At 44.1% G+C, this 15,781-nt stretch overlaps 1 protein-coding gene across 18 annotated transcripts in view; it reads right to left on the bottom strand.

The window, feature by feature from the left end:
* The window catches only part of KIAA1217 (KIAA1217 ortholog), a 749,802-nt gene that overhangs the window by 282,727 nt on the left and 451,294 nt on the right, over window positions 1-15,781 (bottom strand). For 8 of the 18 annotated variants that reach the window (XM_074324916.1, XM_074324914.1, XM_074324912.1 and 5 more), the window contains one exon: window positions 1,004-1,287. In XM_074324916.1, the coding sequence (XP_074181017.1) occupies window positions 1,004-1,117 (114 nt within the window). In that variant the 5' untranslated portion in view covers window positions 1,118-1,287. Of the gene's footprint in view, window positions 1-1,003; window positions 1,288-10,349; window positions 10,817-15,781 lie in introns of those variants that run through there. The other 10 variants (XM_019754175.2, XM_019754177.2, XM_074324923.1 and 7 more) reach the window with 4 other exon arrangements.

Raw genomic sequence — 15,781 nt, 5'->3', positions numbered from 1 at the left:
ATGAAAAGCAAACACACAATCCATAAAGCACATGTCAAACTTTCAGGCACTTTCATGCACTCCGATAAAGATTTCACAGAACAGAAAGTTGAATTTAAGGGAGAAAATGAGATTGGGGATAATGTATAGATTTAAAGTATTCAGGCTGATGCCAATCTCCTCTTCCATGGATGATCAAACGCTGAGTTAGTTAGACCTCGCCTTCTGTAACTAACAGGCAAGATAGCAGACTTAAAACGCTGTGCTCACCTCTCTACCTGGAGGGTTGAAATCAATAACAGCCTGCCCTCCCTCCCTGACCATGCAAATCGCTAAGTGCTCTGCTTCCTTTGCTATGTTCCCCATCCTGAAAGGTCAATCTGATAACACGCCTGTGAGGTCCACAGAGGAGGCCTCCCACCTCCTGTCTGCTAAAATGTAACTGCGCTCTGCCAAGAAACAAAAACATCCTGAACCACAGTTCTGTGATATCTGTGAGGCTGTCAAGATAACCTGAGAAAACGGGTAGCTGAAGACAGTAGAAAGCTAAGCATGCAAAAGGAAAACATCTATGACTAAAAAGAAAAAAAGTGAGCAGAAACAAAACCCTAATGTCAGCTTCTTAAGGAAAAGGGGTTTATCACAAGTTTATCCCTCTGTGCTCTCTTTTACCCTGAAAATATATTTGTGTATTCATTCATTCATTCATTCATTCATTCATTCATTCACTGTGCTAAGCACTCAGTGCTAACAGAATGCACAGTAGTTGGTCCTATGGTTTACTCAGTCAAGTCATACCCCTTCATTGCCTGCACTTTGTGGTTGTATTTGTGGTTGACCTTGGGGACTCTCTTTTGGGGGAACTGCACATTCTCTGGGTCGCTCCTCTCAAGATCCGGAACATTCCAGTGGTGGGCACAGTCCAATCAACTATTTTTTCCCTTTTAAACTGAAGGTCACTTTGCTTTCCCTGATGTTTATCAAAGAATGAGCTTTGTGGAGCGAAATGGCAACATATTCGTACCTGGTCTCTCAGCCTCTCCTGGTGGCCCATGATCGCTGTGGCATGATGGGGGTATTTCTGCTTTAGATGTTCCAGGAAAGCTTCTCTCTTCCTGTCCATCTCAGATGTTTGCATTCCCAGGATTTCTTTGGAACTTCGGGGCCCTCCTAGGGTGTGTCTCCTTGGGATGTTGCGGGAAGCCTTGGAAACTAAAATACGACTGTTCCCATTAGCAAGGCGTTCCTTGGTTCTGCGACATTCTGCATCTTCTAATGACGTTACATGCAGATTGCTTTTTCCTTGTTCTGAAAGACCAAAAAAAAAAGCAACAAAAATACAGTTCACAATTAATGATTTCACACTAGAAATTCCATTGACAGAACACCAAGAGAGTTTGTGGCAGCTGTTAATGTATGAATATAACTTAGCAAATTTTTTTGTGTGTGTGGCAAGAAGGAAAAAAAATCAACAATCAAGAAATATGAAAAATCACACTTTAGAAATAAAGATACTGCAGCAAAAAAACTCTTGTAATTTCTGACTCTTTCCCTAGATTATTCAAAATGAGAACATTTGGTCAGATGAGTTGGTAGGCAAACGGGTTACCCCTTACCATCACTTGTAATTATAGAAAAGCACTGCAGTGATTCTGGTGATTTCTTTATTTTTAATTCCATCATCCTGGTAGCAGGATTTTCATATTTTTTATAATCAGAAGGCGGTTTCTGAAACATTTGCTTCATCTCCAAGACCAAAAATAGCTATTATAATAATTGACATGTGAACCACTTGAAAATTCCATTTCCCCCTATTAGCATAAACCAAGCAAGCATAAGAATATTATTAGAATAATCGAGGGGATAAAAGGCTTAGACACATTTTCCCTGAAGTGGACTTTATCTAAAACACACAGTGAGAAGAGATACACAGTACGTGTTGAAGGCCTTGACTTAGACACCATGCCTCTGACCTGGCCTGGGACAAGCTGATTTCTACTTAGAACAGAGGAACTGAGGCAGGCCATGACAATGCGTAGAGTACAGGACATAAATAGGGGCTCTCCTTTCATTCTCAATGGTTGGCAAATGGGGTGTCAGGTTGGAATAGTCCCGTTAACTGAGAAAAGGGAGTTACTTCTTAAAAAACCAGAATAGGAAGCAAAAGTAGTAAACATTCAAAAAAGCACTTCAGCAGTTCGCCAGGTTCTCGTCCCGGGGAGCAGCTGTATGCAGTATTACAGGTGCAGACAGCAGGCATCCTTGTCTACTGAATTCCCTGGATAAAGCACTGGGCTGGGTCTCAGAGCCCTGCTTTTAATCCTAGACTTAGAGGGCCGGCCCAGTGGCTCAGGCGGTTGGAGTTCCGTGCTCCTAACTCCGAAGGCTGAGGTTCGATTCCCACATGGGCCAGTGGGCTCTCAACCACAAGGTTGCCGGTTCTCAATTCCTTGAGTCCCAGAAGGGACGGTGGGCTCCACCCCCTGCAACTAAGATTGAACATGGCACCTTGAGCTGAGCTGCCACTGAGCTCCCAGATGGCTCAGTTGGTTGGAGTGTGTCCTCTCAGCCACAAGGTTGTCGGTTTGACTCTTGCAAGGGATGGTGGGCTGCGCCCCCTGCAACTAGCAAGGGCAACTGGACCTGGAACTGAGCTGCGCCCTCCACAACTAAGACTGAAAGGACAACAACTTGAAGCTGAACAGCACCCTCCACAACTAAGATTGAAAGGACAAAAACTTGACTTGGAAAAAAAAAGTTCTGGAAGTACACACTGTTCCCCAATAAAGTCCTGTTCCCCTTCCCCTATTAAAAAAAAAAAAAAAAAAAAAAAAAAAAACTTAATCCATTGCTAAAAAAAAAAAAAAAAATCCTAGACTTAGAGCAAACAATTTGACCTCAGCCTCACTGTCTTCATTAATAAAAGGAGGAGGTTGAACTAGCATGAGATATGCAGAACCTTCCAGCTCTAAAGACTTTAAATCTAATTATTTTTTAAAAATAAGTTTCCAATAAGAGCTTATTTGCCAATTATTTATCTTTATTTGAGAGTTCTAGGTTTGCATCTCAGATAAACAGAGCACCAAACCTTCATGTGATGTAAAGTGACAAGTATCCAGAACTTAGGCATAAGCTAGCTCCTCTGAAGGCAATGCCACCAACACAGTTTCTCTCCTTTGCCTCGAAGCATCTACGTGTAAAACTCTCGATATGACCCTCACCCGATTTGGGTAAGCATACAAAATATTTTAATCTCAGGCTGGTTTTCTGTTCTAATCTTCCATGCTTAGTTGCATGTTCTGGGAATAATTCTTCTTGTTTACCCTTCACTTCTCATTACATTGCTAATCACAGCATCTCCATCAAACACTGATGAGAAAAGGGAGGAAAAAACAGCCAGATTCGTTATTCTTCTAGTTTTCATTAGTTTCAGCAGTAAATTTAGAAGGGGAAGAAGATGGCACTATTGGTTAAAACGATATTGGGAGATAAACTGTGATTTCATTTATTTCAGCTGCTTCTCATTACGTGGACTCACATGATGGCTACCTTTTTTGTGGTAACTTCTCTGATAATACAGGAGCTACTGAATAAAGCTAGGTACAGAAAATGCCATACATCAGATTGGTAAATATAAGTGCAATCTGAAGAGATTTAGCTTTATCCGTTGAGTGTGCATGTGCGTACGAGTTTGTATTAGCCAAAAGTTGTGTATTTTGACCTAACACTGTTAACTTCCAAATGAATTTTTAAGATTACTTTTAACATCATTAAAATAATATCTTTTTTAAATGATCCAGGACAGCTAGGTGAATTAGCAGGACTGAATCTCTGGAAAGATGCTTTCTTTCTATGGGCATAACACACAAACATGCACACATGCCCATGTGGATAAATACTCTTGCAACTCAAATACCAACAGGAGCAGAAAGTCCCCTTCTGTCTTGCTTTGTCACATAGACTCCCAAAAACTATTCTGTTTTATCCAAGAATCCTCAGAAGAGGTCGAGACAGCCAGAACAGCAGCCCCTTGGAGACTGAAAAGAGTTTTCCACTTTCTTCTTTGAAATAAATTGGGAAAGGAACAAGAAGGGGAGCGTGCTCGAGTTCAAAGTCAGTCTTCTGTCAGCATTCACTTCTGAGCAGTCCCAACTTACTGGCTCGCTAAACCCCCATTCTTTTCCAACACTTTGCACTGGGAAGATCATATCAACCTTCCATTGCTTTTCTATGTCTTCTCTTTCTTATGCATTCTTCTAAAATGTTTTCTAGTTGCTTAACAAGGTTTAACATGATTTGGAGGAAAGCAGCAAACAGCACCAACGGTTAATGCGCCAATGGCTAAAGGCACAGTCTCTTGGCAGACACCTAATCGTCCTCGAAGCCCAGTCCTTCCCATGCTTCCACCTTTCTGCCCTGTGCTTCACTCCAGCTCTGACAGCCCCATTTGCCTTCCACCCCACAACCAGGCACCAGCTCCACTGTCACTAGCACCCACGACAACCCAACACCACTTTCCACAGAAAGCCTTTATGTCAGTTTGTTGGGAACTGCCAACACCCATGCCTGAGGGAGATGTGACCACTCTACCATTCCAGTCATTTGGGCAGAATGTGGTCTTTCAACTGAGGAGAAAAAGTAAGCAGGGATAGCAACAAACAAGAGAGGGGGCAGGCAAAAAAACGTTTTATCACAATTCCACAGCCATAGAGTCAGAGATCCAAGTCCCGCCAATTTCTTATTATGTACCACGTGAACAGATGATCCAAGCCATCAAAACAGAAATACATTTCTATTTCTTGTCCAGAATGTGCTCTGGTGCGAACATTTAAATATGGGTGTGTTTAGTTGTTTGCTATTCCGGGAATCCATGTCAAACAAATAAGGAGGCTGTAGTAGTGGGAAGACAAGGCTTACAGTTTCTCCTCCTGCCCCTGCACAGCCCAGAGCAACTCCTCCTTGTAGCTCACTTCCAGCAGGGCAAACAGCAAACAGGAACTTCAGGCAGAGAACAACCACTGCAGCAGCCCCACCAACACTCCCTAGAGCAGAAATGGGGACAAGCAAGGCAGGGGTGCCAGAAAGACTCTTCCGAGTTTCAAAGGGCTTCCTGGCTAGGATGGACACATTCTGAAAAGTAAAAGTGGGGAATGGGGCAGATGCCAAGTAGATAGAGGATTAGGGAGGATGGGTCAGCCATATAGCAAGTTGTCCAGCAGGCAAGTGCCCACAGGAACTGCCAAGGCTGGTTTCTTGGCCACCATTCAGGTTGCTTTGGCTGGGTCAGGAGACCTGCCGCAAGGAATGGGGACCTTGTATCATTCAGGCATTCTATCTATCTGAGAGCCATTAATTGGACTGACGGCTTCCCTGAGATTTTATTCCTGTGTCAAGGTTAGGCAGGCACAGCCTCTCAGGGAAGGAGTCCCTCACTTCTTTATAGTGGTTTCTGGTTAGCCATCTCTACAATGCAGCTGTTTAAATGTGCTGGGAGGCTTTGGCCAGAGGAACATTGCAGAGAGCAGCTATTGTGTCTGGCTGTACTACCTACTGTGGCAGCAACAGTGTTTTGTCTGCCCATGTATTCAAACCATAACATAACATCCTCCCACTGCACACACAGGAAGACTGCATATTGCAGTCTCCCTCATCCAGTTGGGGCCTGTACTAATTCCGGTCAATGCCATGTGGGCAGAAGTGATGTGGACCACCTCTAGTCCTGGCCTCTGGGCCTCTGGAATAATCGTCCATGTTCTTTCTCTTCCTTCTTTGGCCAGGTGAATGCAAGTGCTCCAGGGGGCCCTCCTAGGCCTTGGGCAATGGTAGCGTGACTAGACAGAAGCTACCGGAGTCCCAGAGCCAGTCTGGAAGTGAGTCATCCATGAAAACCACCTGGCTAGGAACATCCATATTCCACTATGCTTGAGAAATTTACCTATTTCTATTTACCTATTATGCTAAATCACAAAGATTATTGTTATAGCAATCAGCCTATCTGACTAACATACAGAGGGTGCCAAAAAAAGTATACACATTTTAAGAAAGGAAAACTGTATTAATATTGTAATACTCAATACATACCAATAACATAAGATGAATACAAGTCACGTTTGACTTCTGCAATTGCAAGAGGTGCTCAAAGTGGTTACCATCAGCATCCCGACACTTCTGATTACAGCGAACTACTGCTTGAGCAACATTGACCAAAGTGTCCACTTGTATACATTTTTGGCACCCTCGATCACATATTCTGTTGGGGGCCCACAGGAATTGTCAGTTTTCCAGCTCCCTTGTTAACATCATAAAGAGCACCACTATATACAAGTTGAAAGAGAAGTTACAGCTAAAACCAGGCCATTATGTTCCTCTAAAAAAAACCTTTGAAAATTAAGAGAGGAAGCCGGTTTCTAGCATAGATTTAAGGGATTTAAGGCAAAATAGGTACAGCCCCTCCCTCACCCAGAAAAGCATTTCAGCTCAAGTGTTGGTTGGTTAATTCACTCACAAACATATTTATTGAGTGCCTGCTCTGTACACTGAAGGGAGTCAGGAAATGCAGTGAAGTGGTGATCAAGACAGACTTAATTCCCTTCCTTCGTGGATGCGTCCAGGTTATAATTAGGGAGGCAGACACCAAACAAATAATATGCAATAGAAATGTTATGTAATGAAAAGTACTATGGAAGATAAAACAGGATAAGAAACAAAGACTGAGGGGGAAATTTTAGAGGAGACTTCTGAGCAAAGACCTGACTGTCTGGGACTCCCTAAGCCTGCACTCTGTGGGGCTGCCAATACTCTTTCCTTTTCCAGCTTGAGATATAACTGGCATATAACATTATCTTAAAATGTTGGTGAAGCGAGGGGTGGGGAGGAAGGGTAGTGGAGGCAAGCAGGTGGCTGGCAATACTCCACTTGCATAGGGTTTCAGGACCTAAGGGCCAGAGTAAACGCAGATACCACAGGGCTGCTGTGAGCAGATATGAGCATCCCAAGGACCCTCCCCAGGACCACTCTGAGGGGCCCATGGACTCCAAAGGAAACATGATATGGTTAGATTAAAATTCAGCCAATAATCACTGAGTGCCTGCTCTGCACAGTGCACTTGGCAGGCCACTCTCACCCTGTTATTTATCTAGTAGCCTGCCTATTCAGCCACGGAAACTTCATTGATTAGAGCTATTCTCGAGGCAACCATATGCCCCAACTTGCCAAAGCAGATCTGGGTTACAACTGTTGTCCCAGTGAAATTATTTATAGTGCTCCCTTTCACTCTCAAAAGGGTCTAAGTTTGGACAATAAGTTACATGATCACCCCAGGAGTCCTGGTCTATAGTAGATTGATAAACTCAATGCCCTTGGGGGGGTATAATTAGCCTTTTGTTCCACAAGTATTTATCGAGTGCCTTTGGCATGCCTGGCGATCTGTTAGGTGCTGGGCATGTACAGATGAAGACACAGCCTTTGCCCTGGAATACCACATTGCAACTGGCTGAAACATAAACATAAACATATACAAGGGAGAGTGCAATGATAGGGATGGATATGTGGTGTGATGGGTGACATGCACATCGGAGCCTGACCTCCCCTGTGTGGCCCTTGTGCTGACTAAAGAACTGGAAATGAAGCCACATTCCTTTTACAGCACCTTTTTCACCCAAAACTCCATGGGATCTTAACAATTATTTCTAACTTGGATTCTTATCCCCCTTTCACCACCTCTGCAGATACCCCATCCCATCTCCCTGACCTCTAAATGCTGGCGTGTCCCATGGTGCATTTTCTGGAACTTTCCTTCCGCACACAGACCCAATCCTAGCATATCTCTCAAAGTCCCCAGTCCTCTCTCCTCAATTCCAGTCATGAATGCCCAAACCGTAATCAACATCTCCACTCGGATGCCTGATAAACTGCTCAATCCTAACAGATCCAAAAGATTTTCTGCATCTCACCCACTTCCAACCCATAAATTCGCTCTCATCTACTCCCCTCAAATGCTCTCCAGTTTAAATAAATGGAAATTCCATTCATCCAACTGTGCCGACCAACATTTTTGAAATGATCTTTGACTCCTCTGTTTCTCCTATGTCCCACATCCAACCCCAGAAAATTCTTTTGGCTTTAACTTCACTGTACATCTAGACTGTCCTCCTATCACACCTGCTCTACCGCCCACTGGTCCAAGCAGTTTCTTGCCTATTTTACTGCAGAAGCCTCCTCACTGGCCTCCCTGCCCTTCCCCCACTCCCACTTAGTTTATTCTCAGTAGAACACCCAGTGTTATCCTTTGTAAGACAAGTCAGACCTGCCAACAGCTCCCCATGTCCCTTGAAATAAAAGCCCAAGTACTTACTACAGTGTCACAGGCCCTTCATAAGCTCGCCTGAGATCACCTCTTAACCTCTTTTCCTCCCATCTGTGTCCCATGTTCTTGATGTTCTCTGAACATGTCCTTGTGGTTCCCTCCCCCGCCATTTTCGAAGGTTTGTTCAGATATCACACCAGTGGTTCTCCCAAATAACCCTCTCTGTAGTTTCCTCGCCCCACCCACCCCTGTACACCCTAGTCCCTGCCTTATTTTTCCCTACAGCCTTTATTTCCACCTAGTAATAGGGTTGCTAGATAAAATAGAGGATACCCAGTTAAACTGGAATTTCAGATAAATAATAAATAATTCTTAACATAGTATGTCCCAAATATTGTATGGGATATACTTAGACTATGAAATTATTCGTTGTTTACCTGAAATTCAAATTTAACTGGGCATCCTGTATTTCTATTTGCAAAATCTGGCAACCCTGCCGTCTAACATGCTATTATTTTTTTACGTATTTGCTATTATCTGTCTCTACTGCCCTCTCCATCCAAACTTAGTCCTTAGAATATAAATTCAATGAAGGCAAGTATTTTTAGTCTACTTTGTTCACTGCTGGATCCCCAGCGGCTAAAACAGTGATTACTACATAACAGATGCTCAGTATTCATTGAATGAATGAATTGAATAAAGTGATGACACTCTCTCATTCTGACCACCTCCAGTCTGAAGCATCTTTGAACTGCTGTGCTTGTTTGAAAGTTATTTCTCAAATTGGTCTGTTTAATTGTCCCTCTAGATTCTGAGTCGTTTATTTCAGCAAAGACCCAGAGGCTGAAATCCTGCTGCAGGATCCTGTCATATCAAATACGGAGGGGGAGGGGGAGCCTTATCTCCTGATGGACCCCACTGACCAGGCGCCTTCAAGGAGAATGGTCTGCTTTGGAAGTAGAAGCAGACGCCTAGATTGATGAATATAACACTCGGATTCTCCAGGATTTACAAAGCTTAAAGTTTCCTGCATTTCACTGGGGGGTGAGGGTTGGTTCCATCTCTTGTATCTCTTGTAATTGCATTTTCTTCTGTCTGGCTTACTTTTGCATTTTCAGTGTGGATGAATCATTTTTACTTCCCTTTAGCCTTTAAAAACACACACACACCTTTCCCCCTGTGTATAATCCCTACTCCCACGCACAGCACCGCAGCCCCCAAAGCGCGTTTTTTAATTACTAACTGGCCCCTGGATGAACCTGGGGTGGAGTGGGTGGGGGTGGTTATGGACTGTGCGGGTTTTGAACACGCTGCCTGTATGATGCTATAGGATAGGCTCTGGCATCAAGTCAGACATTGGTTTGGTTAGCAGACAAGTCCTTTCTCCACCCAACCCCACTGTGAAATTTCTTTGGAACATCACAAGCTTCTGGAAATTCCCTACGGAAAAGACAAGTCTATTACAAAAAAACAATGAAAGGGAAAATGCCCAGATAAAATTTACCAAAATTGTATAACAACTCGCAACTTTTGAATTAAAACACACAGAAGATTCAGAGTCCCATCTCATCTAGACGTGCATTGCTCCCTGCTGTTCTTATCTGTAACATGAAACATCCCCAAACTCTGATTTAACTCGAAAATACTACAAAACTTGCATCCACCATGCATTTGCCTCATGGAATCCCCCAGCCAATGAATGGAAACGCTGCCTTCCCAGAGAGAGCTTCACAGACACAACCGCTTTCTCCCGGGGCCCGAGCACTGAGTAGTAAAAGCTGCTTTTACGATATATTTGTCATTGCCTAGCGATATACCACCTAGTGACTTACTGGGTTACAAATGGGACATTACCACGCCACTTTTTTGGCTGCTTAAGAAAATCGTGCCAAAGATAAAGTCAACCCCAAGAAATCACAACCATCCACTCAGTTTTGAAAACACACCACCCCAAGAATTACGCTTTTTCTTCGCCCTGCGCCCTGTCTCCAGTTATAAAACGCAGCAAGCGGCGAGGGACACGCGTTAACTGCAACTCCATCTTTGAATGAGTCTGTTAACTTACCCCGCATGTGTCTGCTGTCTGCTGAGTAAGGAAGGCACGGCTCACATTTCTGGCTTTCATTTTCTTCCATTGTCCCTGCCTACGGCAAAAGCGCCTCGCTGCTCCTTAAACTTCCCAGCGCAGTTCTGAAAGCTCCCAGAAAACGCCTGGAAGGGGGCCCAGGGGTGGGGAGGAGGGGACGGTGCGAAACCCCACCCCAAACTAGTCTGCACTCTGGTGCAAAGTCTCTCTTGCCCAAGAAAACTGCATTCCAACGCCGGGCCGCCCCCGGGCCTCCGTGCCGGCGTCCGTCCGTCCGCCCTCCCGCCAGACCGGTCCCCAAGGAGTGGGGGCAGTGCTCCCAGCCGCCACCGCCCCTGCCGCAGGGCCGACCCCGAGCCGCGCTCCCGAGGCCACAACAGGTGATGGCCCTTCCTCCCCGGGACCCACACTGCCGGTTTCCACCGCTGCAAACTGCTGAAACTTCGCAGCTAGGGCGGGGAGGGAAGAGGGGGGGGTGTGGACATTTCACACAATATCACCGTGCAGGAACCTTCTGGTCTCTCTAACCTCAGACACCGAATCTGCCTTCCAAATAGGCTGATACACATATTCATAAACAGCCAAGTGCTGGACATCCCAAATTTCAGTGAAATCACTTTAAAAGATTAAGAGTAGATGCAGTATATTGTGAAATAAACACTTTCTGGCACTATTGGGAGCCTGACTGACATACACGAAGGTTGTTTACTTTTGACACAGTCCATTTCAATCACTTAAACTAGGCTTTAAAAAGGGTATGTACTCATTTGCCTACACTTTGACTCCTCCCATTTCCCCAACACAGGCACAGATCACAAATCTGACAAGTAAACTAGTAAAAATCAAACTTCTGAATCTCTCAAGTTAATTTAATTACTTTAAGATATCTGGAAGGCAATTAAAATGTTTTGCTTTGAATGAGCAGAGGTATATCCAACATACTCATTTTCCTTTTAAACTACCTGCAAATATTTATTTTGCTCTTTACCCAGTCCTTGAAAACCTGGCAAATTTCCTGGAAAGTGAAAATAGGCACAGTGTCCACAAAAAAGGATGGGAAAATAATATAAGCAACATTAGCTTTGCTATTTCAGCTATCTACTAATAAAAGTAGCACAATCACTAGCATGAAGATTATGGTATTTTAATCCGTAGTGGGCCCCATCATTTAAGGGTGGGGGAAGGATAATGGTTAGGCTTCTGACCATACCTTCACCCAGTTCACAGGCCATTCAGGCAAGGTTTTAGATTAATTCAGATCAAGAATTCGTGCAAAACAATGGCTGACCTATCCTCCAGATTATGACTTTGAGTCGCCTGTGTGTTTTGGCAGTGTGGGGGACAAAACATTTAGGACAAAAAGATGCGGAAGCCCCAAAAGGACAAAGGATATAGACCAAAAGTAAAGTGGACATGACAGGGAGTGAGCTAAACTCACACTGAGAAGGGAAGAAGAAACCCCTCAACTCCTGTGGTGAATCTTCCAGAAAGGTAAAGCCATACCTTGCAGCATGAATACATACAGTTGGGTTGACGGGGCAGATAACTCAAGGTCTCCATGATCTTGCAACAGAATTTGCTGGTAATCTTGCTTTAAGGAGGAACTAATCTTACACAGTTTCTGTACTGGTGGCCTGAGGGAAAATGCTAGATGAATCTAGTTTTAACCTTACTGTTTCTTCAGGTACAAAATGTTCAGGAAGGAAGGATCTGTGTTCAGGCCCCCAGGTCCAGATTATCTTGATCTTTGTAAAGCTGTTTTGTATGTCTTCAATTTATTAATGTCAGAAAGGATGGAAGGGGGAGACTGAGGAGGGAGGGGGAAGGGGGGGAGAGAGAGAGAGAGAGAGAGAGAGAGAGAGAGAGAGAGAGAAACCCCAGAGTGAGTCTAAACCAGATGTCCCTGGCCCTTGGGCTCTGACACCAAGCTTGCTTGGGTTGGTGAAGAGCCTGCCCCTAGCAGCTCCTACCTGTCACTTGACATAGCACAGAAGCAGTAAACCCCAGGATAAAGGAGACAACAGTGTACCTACAACAGATAGCACCCTGCCCCATCAGGAGGGGGAAAGGGTGGGTTTTCCTGAGTAGCTCAATCTAGGTAGAAAAAAATCCACTTTTAGATGCAGATTACACTTTCCTGGGGCTGTTTAGAAAGTGACAGCAGCACTTCAGGGAGCCCTGTTGATCCCCAGATGGGCAAAACAGGGGCAGCTCTCCCACTAGGTCTGAACCCTGGTTAGTTTCCAGGCAGCTCAAGGCACCCCCTTCAGCTGACCACGTGTTCAAGCTGCTGGGACCCTCCCTTCCCCCATAGGCAAAGCAGACTGCCTCCTCTGTAGATATTCCTGGAAGCAAAACTCTATGTGGAATGCACAAAAGAAAAATGCATATTCAGTGAAGCTAATTAACATAAATCCTTAAGGACCATAAAATCTAGACATATATCACAGTAAAACATATTCTCTTGAATAGTTCAACTTTCTGACCAGTCTATGGGGGAAAGCCTCTATTGGACCAGTTACTAGCCATTTGTTCCTCCTTGAGAACAGGAACTGAAAACAATTTGAGGAGGTTCTCTATTAATGCCATCGTCACACTGACTATACATCTCTCCCCAAAGCACACAGATCTTACTAAGAACTTTTTTCTGGTTATCAGTTTCTCTGAGAGCGGTCTCTGGAAAACAGTAACTGAATTCTGCAATCTACATAAGCTCAGTAACTCAGATCTTCATGAAAAAAATACTATTATTGTCATTGCTGTTACTGTGGACATGTTCTTTCTGGAAGAAATACTGCTAGACCTAGAAGTACACCATGCTTTTTGTTTAATGTAATTGCTGCGTTTAAAATTGCCATTATAAACCAGTCTGCCTACTGCCATCCTTTGAAATTTGCTGTGAAAGGCATAAGGGAAGCGGGAAGAATTTGAAATTTGATTTTCCTGCAGTCATATAGAGAGCTACAATAATGATACCGGGGGCTCAATTTTCAACTCAATTTCTGTTACCCAGGGAAGGTGCGAGACTACTTCTTGGTTAATGGCTCCATATGTTGGCAATTCATGACTCAAAATGAGTTAATACACAAAAGTGTCATTTAAAAGGAAACACAAGTGATGGGATAAAAGACAGCTGTAAGTGCAAATAGTGATTTTACAGAGCTAACATATTACAGGGCTGGGTCATTATTGGTTTTGATAACGCAACTTAAAGGGGCATCCACCATGATGGACATTAATCACAAGAATCATAAACTGTCACGTACAACTTCTCGTCAGGCCTATTTAATTGCAGGGCTGTGGAAATCATGTCAACTTCCTTTATGTAAGTTTTTCAAGAGAGAAATCATTGCTAGAACTAAGCACAAGTGGAATTACCCTGATATAGTTTCCTTTTTTTTTTTTTTTACTTTCTATCTGAAGAATAGGATGTCTTAAAAAGCTTGACATCATGACTCCAAGGAAATAATTAATGTTTGCTGAAGTCATAAAATGTAATTTTCAAAGGCATTGGTCACCATGAAAGGAAAACAAGCAAAATGAAGTGAAAAACAAACGAAACAAAAAAGTTTCATGTTTGATGTGTTACACCTATTTGATGTGTTACACCTGATGTGTTGTCACCTGTCTAAGGGACACACTGCTCTATGTCACCTGTAACTCAGACATAAAGGACTTTGGACAACTGGGAAAACATTTGCTTAAATGGATGATCTGGTGAATGAAAGGTAGGATTTTCAGTCCTAGCTTTGCCAGCAGTGTGTCAGCTGGCTAGGGTGACCTTATTCTTAAATGGACACCAGAGTGCCGGTGATAGGGAAAGGGGACACTATTAATAATTACAGTAAGACAAGATGCAGAAAGCATTGCTGCTCCTGGCAAACCAGCACAGATGGTCACCTACGTGTGTAGTCCAAGATAAGCCCTAGTCTCATCAGGTTTCCAAATGTGACACGATCATAATAGTGCTGAGTTTCCTGACGTAGAACTCAGAAGAGAAACTGAAGCATTAATTAAAAGTGTGAACCTCACCAGAGCTGTATGACAAGCTGCACCAACAATTTTACATTGGAAAATGCAAATTTCACAGTATGATATTCTGTCTGATTCATCCATCATAACAGAACTTTCTGTGTGACCAGGAAGGGACCATTTATATATACATGTGATCAGGTCACCATTTATATCTCCAGCATTCTCCTCAGAAGGTAACCTACCTTCCTGCTTTTACTTGCTGTCCTTAAAATCCCAGCGGCTCCAAGGAGACCCTGCGAGCCAAGAAGTGAGGTGGCATGAGCTCCCCACCACTCAAGTCTTGGCACTTTCCTCCTCACCCCATACAAATTCCTCCTGCGGTTACAAATATGGACTACACATAGAGCCAATGTATTAATATTTTAAGCGTATTTGCTTTCTTTCCAAGAGAATTCATTGATGTTCATTTTTATCAGGGTTTCTTTTTATCTCTTTTGAGTTGGAAGATGCTGGAGAGCAAAGACCACGTCTGCAAAACACGGAAGCTGCCATGTGTGCCACACATCGTGGAGAAACCAACGCTCAGCCCTGCTTCCTGGTCACCGCAGACCAAGTCTGGATTCCAGGTGTCAACTTTTAAGTGAAAATTGCAACTTGTACATGCTCACCCATTTTTATGCCTGAGTGAGCTAAATCATGACGTGTTCCACAGAGTCCTAAAGGCTCAGGATGGAATCCGCGAGAGAGTGTGAAAACTTCCACAGCTACAGGCATCATGCTTGCTGCCTCGCTTTACGCGGTGGAGCCATTCTGAACCCTTTCAATAGAGAGCATTTGGTGCAGCCTCACTGAAAAGGGCTTTCCCTGCCTTCTTCTAGTCTGTCCTGCCCTTGTCCACATGCCCTCCCTCAAAACTGCAGTGAGCTGTGGAGGGGGGGGGGGGGGGCAAGAACGCTGGGGAACAAATCACAGAGGCAGCAAATTGGGATCATGTGGTCCCCATCTCCTGACTGCCCTCCCCCATTTTGCAGATGAGCAAACTGAAGTCTGGAGAGTTCCTTAGAGACAGGCCCCCATGTCTCTGGTTCCCTAGTCAGCCTCACTCTGTTACACTTGCTGAATACTTAGCATCTTTTATCCTCCTTTCTCACAACTGCCCTAGGGGATCCCTCAATTATTCTAATTCCTTTTGCTACACTGAAATGGAGAATAAAGTCAGGGTAGGTAAAGGAGAGAGTGTACCTATTCTCTCCTCAACCACAGAACTGGGTCTGGTACTATTTGGCAGGCATTGCTGTACAAGCCATGCAGCATCAGGCGTTAGAGCCCTCTCTGCTCACGGAGACCTGTGTGTGCTGTGTGTGGTGTGTGCTGGCCCGTGTGCTGGTCCTGTGATACCATGGATCCCAGGGGTGCAGGACTTCCCTGAGGAAGTG

This window comes from Rhinolophus sinicus, linkage group LG02 (assembly GCF_036562045.2).
Source record: "Rhinolophus sinicus isolate RSC01 linkage group LG02, ASM3656204v1, whole genome shotgun sequence".
Taxonomy (NCBI): domain Eukaryota; kingdom Metazoa; phylum Chordata; class Mammalia; order Chiroptera; family Rhinolophidae; genus Rhinolophus; species Rhinolophus sinicus.
This window is presented reverse-complemented; position numbering and strand designations above follow the sequence as displayed.